The following is a 19,062-nucleotide window of genomic DNA, read 5'->3' on the forward strand; positions in this document are numbered from 1 at the left end:
ATGGTGGTAATGTAACCAAATTTATAGTTCATACCTTTTTTCCCAGAGACACCATGTGATCCCTTGTATCCTAATGAACCTTGATCTCCTTTGAATCCTTTCCTACCAGGGATTCCAGGAAACCCATTATAACCCACAACACCCTTTTCTCCAGGGGGAGCATCCACACCAGGAAACCCTCTGGGTCCAGGGAAACCTGAGAAACAAATGCTTATTAAGAAATATATTTTAAAAAACTGATCATTTATCATCTGACCAATTATCATTTAGAATCAATTATACTGTGGCCCTTAAGGTTACTTTGATTATTTGATGCACAGTGTAAATTACAGAGCTTTATCTCATAAATCTAGCAAAAATAAACAATACGTTTTCTCTGGCTTAAGTGTAAATAGGCAATTAACATTTATTATATTATATTGTAATACAATAATCAAAAATATAACCTCCTCCATCAGCATTTTGAAGATCCAAGCTTAGAAATGACTGCACATCTTTTGTATAATAATCTAATGTATAAACAACAACAAAAATGGCTGCATACCAATTTAACAAAGTGATCTTTTTCACTGTTTCTCGATCATTTTTGTCACCTTGTAATCCTTTAGCTCCTGGAAATCCTAGGTCACCTCTGAGACCTGGTCTGCCTGCGGTCCCAGCTGGTCCAATGGGGCCACGGAATCCTGGTGGTCCAGGATGACCATGATCACCTGAAAGAAAACATGTGATTGTTCCAAGTCTCAAAATGGCTACGTTATACTACAGCATATTGATTGATTCTCTCAAATATTGAGGGCCTCTAGTCTAACTGGGCCTTGTGAATGCAGCAGAGTACTGGCTAACCTAGAGGTCCTTGGAAGCCTTTCAAACCCTCTGTGCCTGGAAAACCTGGTTTGTTGTTGGGGTCACCGCTCTCTCCTCTCTCTCCTTTGGCTCCTGGCTCCCCAGCTGGTCCAACGATATCCAGACCTTTTAAAGATATGACCAGAAAAATCAGATACATGCTGCAATTTTAAGCTTTTTGTAGAGGCGTATACTTGCTGCTGTTGTAGTATAAGTACAACATTATAACAGATGACTCAATTATACATAGTAAGAAACTGTTATAAAAATATGCTTCTTGGACCTTTAACTTGTAAATAAAAATCTATATAAAACATAACTGGTCTATTTTAGAAATCATTAGTCCACAACTATCATTTGTGAACGTCAACATGTGATGTGGTTTTCCATTCAAAAAACGAACACCAGATGGCTCAACCGAGCTGTGTTTCTCTTTGCTGGCCTGTTTTTCAGCGAGGGTCTATTGGCTGTAATGGTTGCCTTACAGTCAATAGACCCTCACTGAAAGGACGCTGTCATCTCAAAATTTTGATTGACAGCTTTGTTAGCCAATGAGAAGCAGCAGAATTCCCGAATGTGACACAAATTGCTTCTGTTTTTACCAAAATATCTATATATTTTTCACATATTAACATCGAAGGTTAGAGCAATTTTACAGATGTCGTTCGGCGAACCGATTTCTGTTGTCTTTGTTCTTTGGCTTTTATCCCTGTAATGCTTTGTCGTATACTGTCAGAAGTCTCAGCTTTCATTTATGTTTTGGACAAAGTGTCGGAGCATTAGATACAGAAATGCAGCGAGTGGGTTGACGCAGTGATTCCGTATGAAGTTTGATAATAACACGCCATTTAGTTGTTATTTGAGCTGTGTTTGTCACATTTAAAATAGGTTTGCGCAGCCTTGTAGCCCATATTCTGCTGTTTAATTTGATGCTCAGCATATATATAACAATATATTGTCTCAAGGTTCACTTTTCACACGGGGTCAGGGTCCCCCAATTGGGTTTTGATTAAATACCTAGATTTCCTGGGATGCCCTTTTGTCCTTTCAATCCATGTAATCCATAAAGACCCTGCAAACCAGGGAAACCTGCACACACAGATAGAGATCGAATGGTGTATTACAAGTATTTAAAGAGGTAACAAAAACGTTGTCAGATTTGTTTACCTTTTTTTCCTGGGAAACCAGGAAAGCCTGGGCTTCCATCTTTTCCAGGAACTCCAGGAAAGCCTTTTTGACCTTGGTTCCCAGGAGTTCCCCTCTGCCCATCTGAGCCTGCAGAAAAACAACATGTGTATGAGTCTGGCTTATTATAATGTCATTCTGGTACAATGCACAGCATCTAATGAATGTACTTAAATTGAACTTGAGGTGAAAAGAATCTCTTACCCAAGAAACCTGCTATTCCTGGATCACCCGATTCTCCCCTTTTCCCTTCAATGCCATCAAATCCAGTGGTGCCCCTGTCCCCAGTATTTCCTATCAATCCTCTTTGACCTGTAAGAAGAGTATTAAGTGATTCATATCAGCCAAAAATGAGACCTTAAACTGTTTCTGATCAAGAAAGGAGGAGACAAGAAAAGCTGTATGAGTAAGTACCGGGTTCTCCGTGTAAACCATCCTCTCCTCTCAATCCTGTAGCTCCTGGAAGGTCTATACGAGGGCCTTGATCACCTATAAAAGTATTCCAAAATGTATTAACGCACTGGTTTTAATATTGGCCTCTAAATCTCAAACTCAAGTTTAACTTCAAGATTGTACCTTTCACCCCCAGTTTTCCTTTGTCTCCTGATGCACCATAGGCACCACGGCCTCCTTTAATTCCCTGAAAAGTAATTAATGAGCTATTAAATGACATGCGTGTGTTTAATATATTTTCCCAAAAGGTTGTGATGATGTTGCAGGGTGGTGAAATCAGAGGACATACCATGAGATATTCCGACCTTCAGCCCCTAGCATGTGTTCAAAAACAATGAATCCTTCATTTTCCATAATGAATACATGATTCGTGTTCTGATATCTGATTGATTACAATATTGGCTTTCTACTTAGAATTTTCCCAGAGCCAGCTCTAACTATAAGCTTCATCAAAAAGGAAGGTTTAAAGTCTAACTTTAAATACAGAATGTCTGGCTCCTAAAGCTGGTTCCACAGGAGAGGAGTCTGGTAACTGATTCATTCTACTCTTATAGACTGTGGTAACCACAAGTATGGACCAAAGTTATCTGTTGGGATGACAAGCCAGTGTAGAGAAGCTTATAGTGATATGGTCTCTCTTTGGTCTCTGATCCTGTCAGAAATTGCGCTGCAGCATCAATATTATTAACTTTCAAAAACTCCCTCAAGAAAATAATCTGTTTTTACAATTGTTTTCACCTTGTTGCCATCCATTCCTTGAAAACCGCTTATTCCTCGATTCCCCGTTGGGCCTGGCATTCCTTTCAGACCTGGGAGCCCCTGAGCACCTGGATCTCCATGCTGTCCTTTGTCATTGCTGGGCTCTCCAGGCAAACCGTGGCCTCCCACCCAGCCAGGCACACCAGGGAAACCCTTCAAACCTAGCGTGAGAAAGATAAATGAAGAGGTGAAGTCGGGCGTGTGATGCCAGCGAGGCTGAGAAGGAGTTCAGATCAGGATATTAGAGTGAAGCTCCGCACCTCTAGGTCCAGTAAAACCATGTTGTCCTGTAGTTCCACGGTCTCCCTTGAGGCCCTTCATGTGAACCACTATCTTGGCAGGGATATTAGGTTTCTCACCAGGTGGTCCAGTCAACCCACGCTCACCTGGATGGCAGAAGGAGAAGTGTTTATGCCGAGGCCTCACTTGAACACAGTGGACTGATTTTTATCCAAAAAAAAGCAATCTCACCTTTTTTTCCCGTTTGCCCAATCACTCCTTTTGGGCCAAATTGTCCCTGTACTCCAGGTTCTCCCTTTAATCCACTGAAGCCCTTCACCCCATGAACACCCCTGTTCCCCTCAAAACCTGACATGCCAGGGGAGCCTTTGTAGCCTAGTTAAGACAGAGAGCATTGGTAAAAATACTCTGCCGAAAACCACATTCATTATCAATTATCAATTTGAAGAATCTGAGGAACAAACCTTTCATTCCTGGCACTCCTGGGTGTCCATCTATACCTGGCAATCCCGGGTTACCTGGTGAGCCGTATTCTCCAATAGCACCATAATCACCGTATGTTCCAGGTGTCCCTTTTAATCCAAAAGGACCTGGAGGGCCTGGTTCTCCTTCGGTTCCCCTTTCGCCGGTGAAACCTGGTAAGCCAGATGATATTCCACAATGAACACGAATGTCATATGTGTAGAACGATATTTAGAAAAGGGGGTGTGTTGTGTGTGTGTGTGTTTGTCTAACCTGGCTGCCCAATACCACCATAAGGCCCAGGTGGACCTGACTGTCCAGGGTCACCAGGATAGCCATAGTTGCCCGCTGGCCCAGGCCTTCCTTCCTCCCCCTGCAGGCCATGAGGGCCATGCTCTCCTTTGTAACCAATCATACCAGGCATGCCTCCCATTCCTGGTTTAAATCAATGAACAAAAACATGAGACAACAGCTCTCAAATCCATTATTATCCTCACTAATACTGAAGAAGACACAGAAAGGTTAATGAAATCATTAGTCAATGGGGCAACAGGCAACTTTTGTAGCAATTCTTATTTGGTCGTTGTTGTACAGGTGCAGCTGTAATAAGATGTTTTTTCCAAAATATAAATAACTCAAATAATTTTAACATCATCATAACAAGTTTAAACCAGAACATTTTCTATTCAAGCTTTACATTTGAACAACAACAAGTGACTATTGTGAAAATCATAGCTCACCTGGATAACCTGGTTCTCCGTCATCCCCGGTTTCGCCTTTATTCCCCAGAAGCCCAGGCAGCCCTTGGTCACCTGGGGCGCCTGGTGATGCTCCAAAGATCTCACCGTGCTGACCTTTCTCACCCTGGTTCCCATGCCGCCCAGGAACACCAGGCAAACCGGGGTTTCCATTCAAACCTTTCCTGCCAGGAACTCCCAGGTCTCCCCGAGGACCAGAAAAACCTTTTTTTGGAAAACAATAAAGGTTAATAGAGGAAATTACAAGGACAAAGGACATATCGGATTTGAGTTTATCTACTCGACTATTGCTGTTTTCTTGTCATTTCTTACCTGGAGGCCCAGGGCGGCCACCTACGCCTGGATCTCCTGTTTCTCCTTTCTCACCATCTGCTCCACTTAGACCTAGAGGTCCCTTTAGACCTACGAGTCCTGTTGGTTCCAAGAATATACAAATGGCAACAAAATGACTCAAATCTATAAACCTGCAAGCCATACAAACAATAACCTGTTGACATATTACCTGGAAAACCTGGTAACCCATCTGGCCCTGGAGGTCCAGGTGGCCCAGGGGGCCCTGGATTTGCACCGCAAGAACCTGATAAGAGAAACCCAGTCTTTAGGGCAACATCATGGATGGAATATAAAACTATTTAGTGATTTTTGTCAGCTACTCAGTGTGGGTTGTTTTTTGGAGCATGTAACTACCATTAGCTTTTATTTCATGATGTCAAAACACTAAAATCCAGGTAAATCATATACAGTTACAAAACATTATCATGCACACAAGTCAACTAAATCGAAGGCAAAGTTGTTATAAAAGAGCTGTTACAAAAGAAGCAATAAGGTGAAAATGTTATGATACCAGCTACCTGTTACATCCACCTGTCCTCCATCTCCTGTCGGTCTACAGTCACCTTTCAGTTGCAATTGAGAGAGTATGGAAGAGAGAGGCATTCGGAAACAGAGTTATTCAAAAGCACAAGCATTATCTCAAACAAGCTCTGCTGCGGCTGGTTTGAAGGATGCAACCTCTGCATCAGGGAGACAACAAGAGGCGAAGAAAGAATATATTATTGTCATGCTTCCTCTTTTTTTTTTTTTTATCACAAGCCATTTATATTCATTCCCATTTCATTGCTATGTATTAATTTACAAAAGTTGGTATTTGTTTATAGAGGCATGGTTAAATGAAATCATGTAATATGACAAAGCTCCAAAGGAGAAATAGTTAAGAAAACATAGTAAGACAAAATAATAGGGGAAAGGAAGTGGTCGGATGCCTCTCACCTGGGCTGCCAGGTGTTCCTGGAACTCCTGGAAAGCCTGCAAGACCGTCATCACCGGGTAAACCACGTTGGCCTTTTAGAGCCCCAAGTACTGCACCTGGTTCTCCCCTTATCCCGGGTGACCCAGGTTGACCGGGTAGACCTGGGAAACCTATGTCTCCATGCTCTCCCTTGGGACCTTCTCCCTGCAGAACCAGCTCAATCATTATTAAACTGTAAATTGTGTAAAAGAGTGGTGAGGAAGGGAGGATTCAGAGAATGTCATTATGGACATGACTGAAGGACTCACTGAAAAACCTTGGTTTCCTGGGATACCAGGCAGACCGCTCCAGCCTGGAGCACCTGGTGTTCCTGGCTCACCGTCTAGTCCAGGATCTCCTTGAGCTCCGTGGTATCCTGTGCAGATCATGAATCAGCAAACGTATAAAGCAAATGTACATGTAAACACACTTGATAGGGTTAATGTTACTCTGCCCTCCTTGTACAACTGATGCTGATCTGAAATGAGATTAAATCACTTTTCTACTGCACCTTTCTGTGTGGCCACTGCTGTATCCCCCTTTCTGCCTTTTGGACCTGGTGCCCCAATAAGTCCAGGAGAGCCCTAAAAGAAAAGAAATAAAAACATAATGGAACAAACAAAAAATGGTTAAATAATAATATGATATATGATTTTCGTCAAGAAGAACAAAAGGTTGATTTTTCTTACAGGGAAGCCATCATCGCCTTTGAGACCAAGATCTCCTACATCACCCTCCTGACCAAACTCTCCAGTCATTCCAGCATCACCACGCTCCCCGTCAGGGCCAGGTAGTCCAACTGGAGCGTTTGTAATGCTGCACTCACACACTCCATGTTCACCTACAGGTGCACAAGAAATGACCCCACATGACACAACATGGTGCATTAGTGCATGATGGTCAGGTCAGTTTGCAACTAGTGGAGTCGCCCTCTGGTGGCTGCTACTCCCATCCCACTTCCTGGTCAATATGTTTCAAACCCATAAGTCAACATCTGTTTTTATCCCTTAATGTCAAGCGAGTAAAAGTTAGGATTAATTTTATAGCGCATATTTTTTTTAAACAAAAAAAACAACAACAACAAAAAAATGATAGTAGCGATAATGTTACTATTACTAATTGTGTAGGAGTCACAAATTAGACCGTTTTCCTTTCATTTTTATCTATAAAAATGAATCTGCTAACATTGAACTGTGAAATCTTTCCAATTTTCATGAATTCAATTCATTTTAAATGAATGAGTACTTTTTGCTCAGGTGTGTTTAGTAGAGTTGCTAAAAATTAAAAAAAATATATCTTAGGTCTAAGAATCACATTCTTATCGCCTCTGCACATACATTTTAACACATTTAATGGGGAAAAAGCAGCCTAAATGCTCTGCATGCTAAGGGTAAATGTCATGCTTAAGAATCATGTTTAGCATGAACAGTAAGGGTTACAGCACCTTTTGGTCCTTTAAAGCCAGCATTTCCAGGTCTTCCTCTACCACCCGCAGCCCCTTTGAAGAACTCAGCCCCTTGGGACAAAGAGGAATATAGTTTTAGAAAAACAAATATAAAAACAGCAGATAATAACCATCATAAGTTTTAGTATTATAATTATTAAAATATTAAAACAACTTACATGTTCCTTTAGGCCCTTGAGGGCCCATGGTCCCTGGGCGCCCATTGGCTCCCGGGGGTCCTGCAATGACAGCAGGACGCCCTGCATCCCCTTTTTGACCTTTATCTCCTGTCTCACCATTGACACCAAAAGGCCCAAAGGAGTCAAACACTAAAAGAGACAAAGGAATATTAAAAATGGACATGTTCGCTTACATTTTTTTACCCTAATGAATGCACAATAAACTAGCACACATTCATACATACATTCATTAATATTCATATTCCTTTGTGAAATAGTGAAATAATATAAACACTGTCAAGTCAAACAGTAATACATGGACTAATGCAAAAGTAGTTAAAGTGGGCGGAACTGATGCACTTGCTGAGTTCCACCCGGAGCTTTAAAAAGGTCACGCAGCAGCACCGGATGCGAGAACTTGCGGCTAAAATCGTGAACAGTATAAGCAAAGAGCTTTAGCCACACGGTCGGCAGCGAGAGGCTCTGTTTAACCCTTTAATGTCTGCATGTGATGATTGTAAATGTGTGCGAAATATTACTGATGATAATAGTGTTTGTTATCTATGCAAAGTGCGTCCTGCTTCGGTGTGGTAGATTCATGGAGAGGTTAAGGGCTAATGTGAGCTAATTTCTAATGCGTTTAATGCTATGTATGGTGGGTTTAAATAATTACACTTAAGCAACGGGGTCAAAAAAAGTATGAGAAAATGTTTTTATGGTGTTTCTAGAGTTGGGTTTTTTAAATACTATAAAAACGAAAATAATAAAATCTGGGCATAAAAATGGTTTAATAAATATGATAAAATGTGTTTAAAAGCAGATTTATAAGATATTAAGCTAAAAAAAAGTGGTGGTGTGTAATGTATTATCTATATTTTCATGAAATGACAGACAGGTGTAATTTTCCCTAATTACATGTGGTTACTGTAATGTATATTTTCTTCCTTTGCGCTTTTTCACCTGCTTAAAGACCTAAAAATCTTCAAATCCAATGCCTTCAACGAAATGGCTGAAGCAATGAATCAAATGGAACTGTCATTTAATTGCTGAATCTGCCAAAATAACACAAAAAACGTCAGAAGACTTGACAAAAACCACATCAGCAAATGAACGACAGTGTTGAGTGCTTCGTTTTCAGTTCTGAGAGACCAGTGGCCAAAAGGTTTGTGTTAAGCTTTAAAGTATATTTAAATATAGTTTAACATTAAAATAAAACAAGAGGCTGTGGCTGTCTGTAAACAAAATAAAACACTGTCTCTATTTTTATGAACAAGTAACTTTTGTTTTATAACACTGAATATTTACTTCATGTTGCTCATTTTACTCTGCCATTATGATTCTTCATGTTTCTATATCTTTGTCTCTTGAAGTACTGTATTTTTATTATCTGTCTATCCTGGAGAAATCATTATTTTGTTTCTGTTTTTTTATGTAATTTCGTTCACTTCATGTTGACTTGTTCCTTATTATCTCACCAAAGATCCTAAAGATAGACACCACATAATCTACGGACCCTCAGTCCATATGACACAGTTATGTGATATGATGTCCAGACGTACATGAACGGGGGGAAAAAAAGTGGAAGTTACGTACACGATATTTAACACGGCACATGCTGTATGTGTGGTAGTGTATTGTCTAAAATGAGTGTGAGTGTCTGTGAAGTAAAAGTGTGCAAGAAACTTTCTTCACTACCATGTTGTTGTGTATCAGAAGCATGACGTCCGGGGGGTCCGGGGGGCCCTTGATCTCCTATTGGGCCCCTCTCTCCCTCTCGACCAGGCTCACCAATCGGACCACGTTGACCTTATCAAAGCAAATCACAAAAACATTTGTTAGCGTGGGCGCAACAAGTAACGTGAACTGCTGTAATTCATACTTTAATCCCTACTGATTTAACCCATGCAGCTCTGTAATAGAGCACAAGCGTTGTTTGTTTAACATCTCCACGCTATTTACAATATGAAAGCGACAATCAATCCTTTTTTCAGTCGTGAATTATTTCAATTTCAACCAGTTACCACTGTGAACCTGCATGCTGTCAGCTGACGTTCTACTGTTCCTTAGCTTCACTGACTTTATCATGTGAATTTTCTTTCCTCTCATCAGGTCCAGCTTTGTCTTAAACTCTGTGATTCTTTGAGATCAGTAGCTTTGTGTCCGCTACAGTTACAGTGCCCGTTAAAACTGAGGTGTCTCACTTTTCTTTTCTTTTTTTACACTTCCTGTTGACTAATGATGTGTCTTTTTTCACCAGGGTTTATCAATCTCTACCTGATGAAGACCAAGGCCACGAGGATCCAGATGAAATCACATCTCCTGGGTCTCCTCTGAATCCCTGGAACACAAACGTACTGTCAGTCTTTCTTCCCACTTAAACGTAAGCTACTGGATTTATTATATTATAACGTGAAATGCCCCACGTAGCTTCACACTAAGCTTATTATAAACTTAACGGAGCTAAGTAAAGTTTATGCAGAAGTAAATCTTCAAACTACAGACTCGTTTGTATGGCTGCATTATATGCTTGAATGGAAATGTTCAAAATATTATAATAAATCCAGTCTGACATTGTTGATTTGTGATGAGCTTATATGGACGTTTTCACCCACTGGTGAGTAAATTTGAGAATCAGATCACAGCTGTTAGAAGGCCCCCGTTGTTGTGATATTTAAACAATGCTCCTAATATTTCCATTTAGCAGCCTTTAAATTAAATTTAAATATTATCAGTATCTTGTGCGTCACTGAATACACACATCTCCCCTTGAACTTTGAATATATTTTATATGGAACAACATCGCTAACAGGAGAGTGGAATGGGATATTATGCATACTTGAGTCACTTGAGTGTTACTTGTTTATTTTAATAGCTTATGAGTTCCTTTGTAGGGTTGTGCACTATAGATTTAATAAAAAAGTTAAATATGTGTTGCTGATTACAGCTTGAAGTGGAGATAATGTATTAAAATATTTTTGAGAAGGTCTTGAAAAAGTCTTAAAAATGTATTGAAATTAACTTCCGGATTCCTGCACATACCCTGTTTTTTATTGCTGTTGTTGTTGTTTTGCAGTTACAATCATGACGATGTTTTTGTTCACACACATTATTTTTTTGTAAAACGCTATTAATTAAAACTGGCTACATTCTCACCTTGGGTCCATATCTGCCTATTAGTCCTCTGTCACCAGGCTCCCCCTGCACAAGAGTTGACGTCATTGTGTTATACGAGCACATTTAATGTGAATTTTAAAATGCAATAATGCTACAATTTTTACATAAACATACCCTTAGTCCAGGACTCCCGTCGGCACCAGACGCACCCTATATATAACAGCATTAAACGGTATTAAATGAACATAACAAAAGGATAAAGGATGGAGTTTTGCTTAAATGTGGAGAAGTTTAACTGCGTTACCCGTAAACCAGGGAATCCCATTATACCAGTTTCCCCCCTGTCTTCATCCTGAAAAGAAAAGGTCAGTGACATGCTTATATGCTGTTAATACAGTGTATCCTGTATGTCCATGTATGTGCACAAGCACCATGGAAATCTCTACAAATGCCAATGAATGCTGACATACCTCTCCGTTTTCTCCTTTTGGACCTTGGTCTCCAGGAGTTCCCTGTAAAAAAATATTTGATCAGTGTTTGCATCACTTCTCTCCATAACTACTAAATTAGAGGCCATCTTTATTTTATTACAGCAGAGTAATGACTAAAGATGAGCACATGATGCTGATGCACAGACCTTGGGTCCATAGGGAGGCAGAGAATGAGGATGAGTAGAGTTTCCTGGCAGCCCTGGTGGTCCGATGTCCCCCTGTGGTGAAAGTAGGAAGTGCAACAGAAATCAGCTGGCTCTGAATTATTTTTCTTTTTTTTACTATTACAAATTAAAGTAATCAAGTCGAAACCATTATGTCAAAACTGGAGTGAAATTGTGTAAACACAAGTAAATATATCAGGTCAAGTGATTCCACTGCTGGAAAACACTCTGTGGGAAAACATCTCACACTGTCATGTCATCACGATTTTTCATGTAATCATTGAATGAGGAGATAACAGTGATATTAATGACCAGGGCCACTCACTTGTTCTCCCCTGTTTCCTTTATACACTTTGGTCATCGTGCCCTGCCCAGAAAACAAACAAACAATTAGTTCGATGAGCAGTTTATCTTACAGTACGAGATAACATTTCCTGCACTAATTTGAGTTATACTACAGTATATCTATTGTTGTTGCCTTACCTTAGCTCCACGTGGCCCTGGAGGCCCTGGTTGACCCTTTCAGAACAAAAACAAGATCCAAATAAGCTCTTTGTTATCATTTATTACATACGAACTGTACATGATAGATGATGGTTCACAACATGAGAAAATGCACTCTCTCACACACACACACACACACACACACACCTTAGGTCCCTGAACGCCTCTGCTGCCTGGCCAGCCTGGGATTCCTCGAGGGCCCTGAAAAAAATCAAATTAAGGTCCATGAATTGGAATCAGATGACAAGCAAAGTGTCAGATAATGAATGGAACTGAATTTGTCTTACAAATATTCCATGTCCCCCTGATGTGCCTAGATCTCCCTGTGGATGGATTTTAAAAAGATTTGTGACATTAATAACATAAATATCATATAAGCATGTGTATATTATGATTGCATGGAGGCAGGTGTTCCTCACCCTGAAACGCTCCATGTACACACTTAGCTCCAGAGTGTCTCCCTTCTCTCCCTTCCTGCCATGTTGTCCCTAAGAGGATACAAATGTACAGAGAAGAACTGTCAAGACGTTGAAATGAAATTTTACAAACTCGTGTCCAGGCAGGTTTGGAACAAAACTTACAGGAAATCCAGATGGGCCATGATAACCGGGTTGCCCCGCAAAACCTGGTTCTCCATTTGTGCCATTACAGCCGTCTGCTCCTGGTTTCCCCCTGGGACCATGTTGACCTGGGTGGCCCTGTAGGGCAAACATCAAATCATAAACAGTCACAACAAACCACACAAAGAATCTATGCAAGTCAACAGCAAGTTTCTCATCCTTTCATCCAGAAAAATGGGTGGACTTACAGGTATGCCATCGTTTCCAGCAAACCCAGGAACGCCGCTCTGCCCCTGTGGAGCAACAAAGATCAGAACTTTAAACAAATAGATGACACTTTTTTTTTCAGGTTAATAATTAAAGAAAAAGAGAAGGATATTTTACCGCATTTCCTTTCGGGCCTATGGTGCCACCCTGGCCACTGTCACCTTTTTGCCCCTTCGGTCCTTGGATGCCTGGATCGCCCGATCTCCCCGGAGGTCCCTGTGGACCCTGAAGACCAAGAGGCCCATGTTGACCCTTGATTGTAGAGGTAGACAAAAAAAGTTTGGATCAATTTCATATCAAAGTAAGAACATTGTACGTTGGCTCACAGTTTGTAACAGAATGAATCAAACACTTTTTTATTTATCGGTAACATTATAGGGTTTGGCAAAAGCAGTGTCTGGGATGACAAAGTGATTTAAACTCACCTGTTCATTCCACATATTTTTACCTATGTAGTTTGTTTTATATGGAACGTTTCACTTTCATTTTTTTTAGTTTGCATCGCCAGGGGGAGACATACACCTGTCCTTTTTGTAGTAAAAGTCTCTCCTCAGCACCATATGCTCTCTGCAGCCATCTAGTGGTCACACTAGTTGTTGTCGTTCGACCATCAACCTGCTAGTTGAAGTGACTGAACTGAAGATAAGCCTGTGTGTCTGAAGTCCAAATGTAGATTGTCACTTTTGAATAAAATACACATTAAAGCTTAAAGCCCATAGATGATGATGATGATGATGATTTGAAGGATTTCAATAGCTGACTCTTTGAATATGATATGACGCACTAAAAGTTAAGAAGTACTGTAGTTGGATGCAAGTCTGGCAATGAATGAAGAAAAATCAGAAAAGTTAACTGTGCTTCAGCTATATTGTAAACTTTTATTAGTTTGTGTTGTCTTTTAATAAATGGTGGATTTTGACAAAGACAATAGCAGAATACAGACCAATATTATAACATGTATGAGGACAACATTAAATTAAATTAGATTACGTTTGACTTTATTGATCTCAAATTCTCAAATTAAGTGTAACAATACACACTCAAAAAAAAGAAATGGTATACGCAAAATCTATAATAATAATGCGTTAAACAGTCTCCTGAGATAAGGAAAACTAACTGCCATCTAAACAGCTAGGACCTGGGGAAGATGCTCGAGCGGGGTGCAGAAAGTAGATGAGGGCTAGTGAGAGGGGAAAAGAAGGGGTTTAAAAAATAAAATAAAATAAAAATACCATGGGAGTTTAGTGTGTTTGTAAGGTCTGGAAAATCATGGGGTGAATAAGTGATGACCTCTGAGGTTTGAGGGTCTGACGATGTTTCCTGTGAGAACTAACAAACACAGTGATGTTGTTCATCCCCAGAGAGAGAGAGAGAGCGAGAGATGCTCTGGACCTTGTTATATGAAGCAAAAGCCAAGGGTCTCAAAGGAATTAATAAAATTGCAGGAAGCCTAAACAATGTCAAAGAACAATTCAAACAAGTCAGAGGCAGATAGTGTGAGATAAGGCTGAGTTAGTATAAATGACGGCTACAAGCCTGTGCACTTGTATGTGTTCATGTGTGTTTGTGTGTGTGTTGTGCAAAGCTTGTTGGAAGAGAAGGTGTGTGTTTTGTCTCTGCCACAATCTCATCCCTGCAGCTGCTGCCTATAGAGTAGACAACAGACGGACAACAGTCCTGTCAAAACAACTCAAACCACAAATGGACAATGTGGCCGTTGTATAGTCTGTGCTGTTTTTGTTTTTGTTTTTACAAATAACAACAGCCAGAAAGCCAGAAAACTAGGTTCAGTTCTCAGAGATGAAGTCCCTCATGATCCTCATATGGAGGATAAAGCAGTACCAGTAATGAATGTTCCCATTTAAAAGAATAAATAAAACATGGCACATACTGGACACCAGTGTGATTGACAGCTGGTATCGTCTAATAGGTCAGTTTACTGTTTGTTTTGCAACTTCAAGACTACTTCCAATTTTTATATATAGTCAATGGTTACACTTTTAATCTAGCTAAATAACTAAAACAGGAACTACACTCCACTCTGTAGTGATTCACTATAATATAACATAATTTAATTTAATTTAATTTAATTTAATTTAAACATGAGACTTGGGGTGTACCCATCTGTGTGGAGGATAAAGCAATAGAAGATGGATGGATGAGAGTTGAGTTGATATTTGATCAAGTGTGAGCCCCCTGGTGGCATCAACAAATAAACCAGAGGCTCACCATAGAGCAGGGGTCTCTAACTGGCGGCCTGAGGGCCACATGCGGCCCCCCAATCGATTACATGCGCCCCCCCCCCCACACTTAATATCATGTTATAATGAATACATGTTCCACGACTTCTCTGTCTTTTAAACACAGTTTGTAGCTGAGGCACAGCTGCGAGGTGATGGAATATAATACAGTATGTTTGCTAGCAATGTTTATTATAACAGTAATAATAAGACATTTGGTCATTATTGTCACATTATTAAATATATAAATACACTTGTTAGGGCCCGTGCTACGAATGGCAGTGGCCGAAACGGCTCCTGGTACAAATTTTAATTACAGTTACTATTATTTATGTAATTGAAAATAAATATCTGTTTTTGATATTAATACATACATTTTGCATCATAAATAGTATTATTAAGTATATGTGTGATAGTGTAAACAGTTGTTTTTTTCCCCACTTATTGTTCTCTCGGCCGGCCCCCTCTTGACCACAATAGATGTGCCTTGGCCCCCAGGTCATTTGAGTTTGAGAACCCTTCCATAGAGGGTATTGACTTCATAGATGTTAGATTATATTTTTCTATACTAAAATATATATATATATATATATGCCTAAGTTTAGATGTGGAAAGAAGCTGCCATCTCTGCTGTAATGGAGGGCATTCAGTGAGTTGGGCACAATAACATCTATAAATCATCATTCTTACAACAATGACATTAATCAAGCTGTCTCATTATGTTAGATGAATGGTTCTGTCAGCGTAATAGTTCAATAATAATCAACATCAAAGAAGTAAAATATACAGTGACAGAGGGGGCTGTGTGTGTGTGTGTGTGTGCGTGCGTGCGTGCGTGCGTGCGTGCGTGCATGCGCGTCTTTAACTGCACAAGAGATCCTTGTCTAGAGCACTTGCGTGGAACACTATGTTCACTGCTGACTATCTTTCCGCTTGGCTTGAACACAGGCCTGATAAATGCCAGGCTTCTTTTATAGCCGATAATAGGGGGAGATGTTTCAAAGTGCATATTTGAGTGAGAAAACAACCGCCACAATGCGGCATCTATTGTAAACACTCAAAAATAAAGCTATTACATTATTCTACAACATTATTGTATAAAGTTGTAGAAGTTCCTCGTAGATATAGGTCTATACACCTGCAATAGTCAGACCTGTTCCATATTTCATGCTCTTAATACTCATCTCCTCTATACTCTCCTGGGCTAAATCTCTCTCCACTCATCCTTATACTCTTTTTAATTACGATCCCCCTTTACTCTTCTTTCTTATCAGTACACTTCCACCCAGCACTTCCTTCCCTCCCTCCCAGAATGTGAGGGCTACTCACATGCTTTTGCATCTGTCCAAACCCTCCTTTGTCTGTGTGTATTTTCTCCCCTTCCTGTCTCTACTGGGCTAAGACGCAATGTGCAGTTTATAAACAGATAGGCAACAGACTATGTTGGAGCAGGACATTTAAAAATAAAGTTGTAACAGCCTGAAAGAATCCCAACAGTTGGCAAAGCACTGACACTGAAAAGTGAACACTTTGAGTTTGATATAGCAGTGGGTGGATGTACAATAACGTGTAACCTTCAGACCTACACATGCATGTAAATGTATCTCTGACTGAAGGCTGCTCATGATTTTACCAGATTATGAAGCTCAGGAGACGCGTGCTGTTTTTTTGTCATCTGTAGCTGCCTGTTCTTTTTTTCCTTCTTTCCGTCACGTCATACCTTCAGCCTCGTGTCTCCGGAGCTCCGTAATGTCAAACGATGAACAATCAATCAGTGGTCAAATCCACGGCACAAGGGGAGAAGAAGGAATTGAGTGAGGGAGACGGCACTGATCTAAGCTGTCCAACTTTTGATTGCAGGCACTGTGGGTAACGTATGAGGTCGAGGCAAATTCGTTCACTGTGTACAGACACAAAAGGAGGCTTTACCGCACAATAAATACATCCTTGAACCTTATGCCGTCAATATAAATGCAAAACCCCGCAAAAAAACAAACACAAACTTGTAGACATAACATTTTTGAGCTTTTGATACAGAAAAAGTTATTTATTTACCTCAACATCCCTGGTAACATTAAAACATCTTATGTTATGAATTCTGTTTTTCTCACTTATGTATAGCCCAAATCACCGAATGCCACTTATCTCTGCATCCTGATACATATTGAAGCAGGTAAAGCCGACTGAAATGACAAAGATCCAAGCATCAAGAAGTAGAAAATACAAACACAAAGAGACTTGTGGGATGATAGGACACTGACGGGGTTAAAATGTGACCCCGTTTCTTTTTTAGAAAGGAGTCAAAAGGTTGAAAATAGGCAGACACGCAGCAGATCTTTAAAGAAAAATACAGATTCTTTCTTTCTTATTCATCCACCACGGCATTTTCATTTTTAAACCACAGATTAACCTCTTCATTCACATATCATACATGTCACTGACGAGCTGTCCCAGCCGGAACTTCTGCAGGTGCGGGAATGTGTGAGGAGTTCGGTCATAACATTTCAGATAAACTCTCTCCAGATGAGGAGGCAGAGCTGGTGTCCACTGACTGGCTGATTTACATCAGTAAAACCTAGAGGTTCAGGTTTTACATTTTTGATTACACAAGGTTAAAGTTTAAGTTTATGTGAATCAAAGAATTAGCTTTTTTGTGTGCAGGTCTTGGGATCTTTTCTTCACACAGTAGAGGGGAATAGAGTATCTCTTCAGCAAGGACAAAATAAACAAATATAACCCTGTTGAAATATGTGGATAAACCAAAGATATGCATGTTGCACAAAATGATATTTCCACAAATACCAGCACTTGAGCAAACTTAACTTGCGCAACTGCCTTCATGACGTCTCTCCCCCTTTCTGAGAAATTCCCTGCTCTTCAGAGTGCATAAAACGCAGTAATCTTGTGTGTGCTCTGTGGGTGTGTTTGTATTTCTCCTCTCTGAATCACAGATCTATTAAAAAGTTTCCCTGTCTGACACCATAAATTTCATCTGGGCCCAGAAACGTCCTCTTGGGTGGACAGTTTGGGAACGACCCACTCGGTACAGGATGGGAACATGAAGTCCAGTGTAGACAAATAATATAAATCAACAAACAACACAGACTACAGGGACTTTCTGTGTTGTTGTTTTTTTAGTCAAGAAATGAAAAGAGATCCTCTTTTTTTGAAACTCAATATAAATATAAAGAGGGTGATCAGAGTTGGGAAGTTCAATCAATCCTAGGCAAAATGTAAATACCTTACATTCATAACTGTGTTTCCATGGCTGTTTTCATGGACGTTCAACCATGTGTTTACTCTGCTGCAAACAAAGCTAATACCGACACTAACACGTGGCGTGCCCTCTGTGCTTGTATATACTGTATCTCGTCAGACTTAACACTGGAATCTAAACACAAAAAAAGTGTCCTGGTGAGTAAGGACTGATGCTATGCAGTGTGAACATTATCCTCTGACGTCACCTATGTACTGACAACGGCCCCGACTGCCTGCCACAGACTTACTCAATTACATTCACACATCATGCAAATCATGTAAAGGTGTATGGTATTGTACATCGTATATTGTATACACTCTTAGAAATAAAAGTGCTAAGTAGAACCGTATAAGGTTCTTCAGCTTGTCCTCATAGGAGAACCCCTTTTGGTTCCACCAAAAACCCTTTTAAAACCCTTTATTCAGGAAAGGGGTTTTAAAGGGTTCTCTGGATCAAAATGGTTCTTACTGGAACCATTAGTGTTACCAAGAACCCTTGAAATTTTTTTTTCAGGAAAGGGTTTTTCAGAAGCAAATGGTTCCAGGTAGAACCTCAGCCCTTGTAGAAGGACCCGTTTGGAACCATTATTTCTAAGAGTGTATTGTGTATCGTATCTCGTATTGTGTATCGTATCCTGTATCGTGTATCGTGTATCCGAGCCCGGCCCGGCCCGACACATTAACTGTAATTACGAGTCCGAGCCCGATTTAAACCCGACAATATTTTAATACGTGAGCCGTAAATGTACACGTACGTCCACGTCACAGCGGAAGCCACAGTCAAATTTACAACAATAACAGAGCCGCTGAGATCCGCTCCCATGAACGCATATGTTGCTAATGACGACACACT

The 19,062-nt window shown here is 40.2% G+C and overlaps 1 protein-coding gene across 2 annotated transcripts in view; it reads right to left on the reverse strand.

Moving 5' to 3' along the window:
- Positions 1 to 19,062, reverse strand: part of col4a2 (collagen, type IV, alpha 2) — a 58,641-nt gene that overhangs the window by 4,751 nt on the left and 34,828 nt on the right. The window contains exons 5-42 of one of the 2 annotated variants that reach the window (XM_083908791.1): positions 12,829 to 12,963; positions 12,693 to 12,737; positions 12,466 to 12,582; positions 12,304 to 12,372; positions 12,172 to 12,207; positions 12,032 to 12,085; positions 11,864 to 11,899; positions 11,706 to 11,747; positions 11,363 to 11,434; positions 11,196 to 11,237; positions 11,030 to 11,077; positions 10,900 to 10,935; positions 10,765 to 10,809; positions 9,886 to 9,949; positions 9,307 to 9,417; positions 7,612 to 7,761; positions 7,433 to 7,504; positions 6,678 to 6,829; positions 6,500 to 6,572; positions 6,258 to 6,364; positions 5,970 to 6,153; positions 5,552 to 5,596; positions 5,203 to 5,277; positions 5,013 to 5,111; positions 4,683 to 4,904; positions 4,216 to 4,377; positions 3,945 to 4,115; positions 3,712 to 3,855; positions 3,501 to 3,626; positions 3,220 to 3,401; positions 2,605 to 2,668; positions 2,443 to 2,517; positions 2,233 to 2,340; positions 2,011 to 2,118; positions 1,861 to 1,932; positions 844 to 969; positions 594 to 710; positions 35 to 196 (exon numbers count right to left, since the gene is read on the reverse strand). In XM_083908791.1, coding sequence (XP_083764917.1) covers positions 35 to 196; positions 594 to 710; positions 844 to 969; positions 1,861 to 1,932; positions 2,011 to 2,118; positions 2,233 to 2,340; positions 2,443 to 2,517; positions 2,605 to 2,668; positions 3,220 to 3,401; positions 3,501 to 3,626; positions 3,712 to 3,855; positions 3,945 to 4,115; positions 4,216 to 4,377; positions 4,683 to 4,904; positions 5,013 to 5,111; positions 5,203 to 5,277; positions 5,552 to 5,596; positions 5,970 to 6,153; positions 6,258 to 6,364; positions 6,500 to 6,572; positions 6,678 to 6,829; positions 7,433 to 7,504; positions 7,612 to 7,761; positions 9,307 to 9,417; positions 9,886 to 9,949; positions 10,765 to 10,809; positions 10,900 to 10,935; positions 11,030 to 11,077; positions 11,196 to 11,237; positions 11,363 to 11,434; positions 11,706 to 11,747; positions 11,864 to 11,899; positions 12,032 to 12,085; positions 12,172 to 12,207; positions 12,304 to 12,372; positions 12,466 to 12,582; positions 12,693 to 12,737; positions 12,829 to 12,963 — 3,748 coding nt within the window. The remainder of the gene's footprint in view (positions 1 to 34; positions 197 to 593; positions 711 to 843; positions 970 to 1,860; positions 1,933 to 2,010; positions 2,119 to 2,232; positions 2,341 to 2,442; positions 2,518 to 2,604; positions 2,669 to 3,219; positions 3,402 to 3,500; positions 3,627 to 3,711; positions 3,856 to 3,944; positions 4,116 to 4,215; positions 4,378 to 4,682; positions 4,905 to 5,012; positions 5,112 to 5,202; positions 5,278 to 5,551; positions 5,597 to 5,969; positions 6,154 to 6,257; positions 6,365 to 6,499; positions 6,573 to 6,677; positions 6,830 to 7,432; positions 7,505 to 7,611; positions 7,762 to 9,306; positions 9,418 to 9,885; positions 9,950 to 10,764; positions 10,810 to 10,899; positions 10,936 to 11,029; positions 11,078 to 11,195; positions 11,238 to 11,362; positions 11,435 to 11,705; positions 11,748 to 11,863; positions 11,900 to 12,031; positions 12,086 to 12,171; positions 12,208 to 12,303; positions 12,373 to 12,465; positions 12,583 to 12,692; positions 12,738 to 12,828; positions 12,964 to 19,062) is intronic. The other variant, XM_083908792.1, reaches the window with a different exon arrangement.

Source organism: Microchirus variegatus (assembly GCF_963457635.1).
Source record: "Microchirus variegatus genome assembly, chromosome: 22".
Taxonomy (NCBI): Eukaryota; Metazoa; Chordata; class Actinopteri; order Pleuronectiformes; family Soleidae; genus Microchirus; species Microchirus variegatus.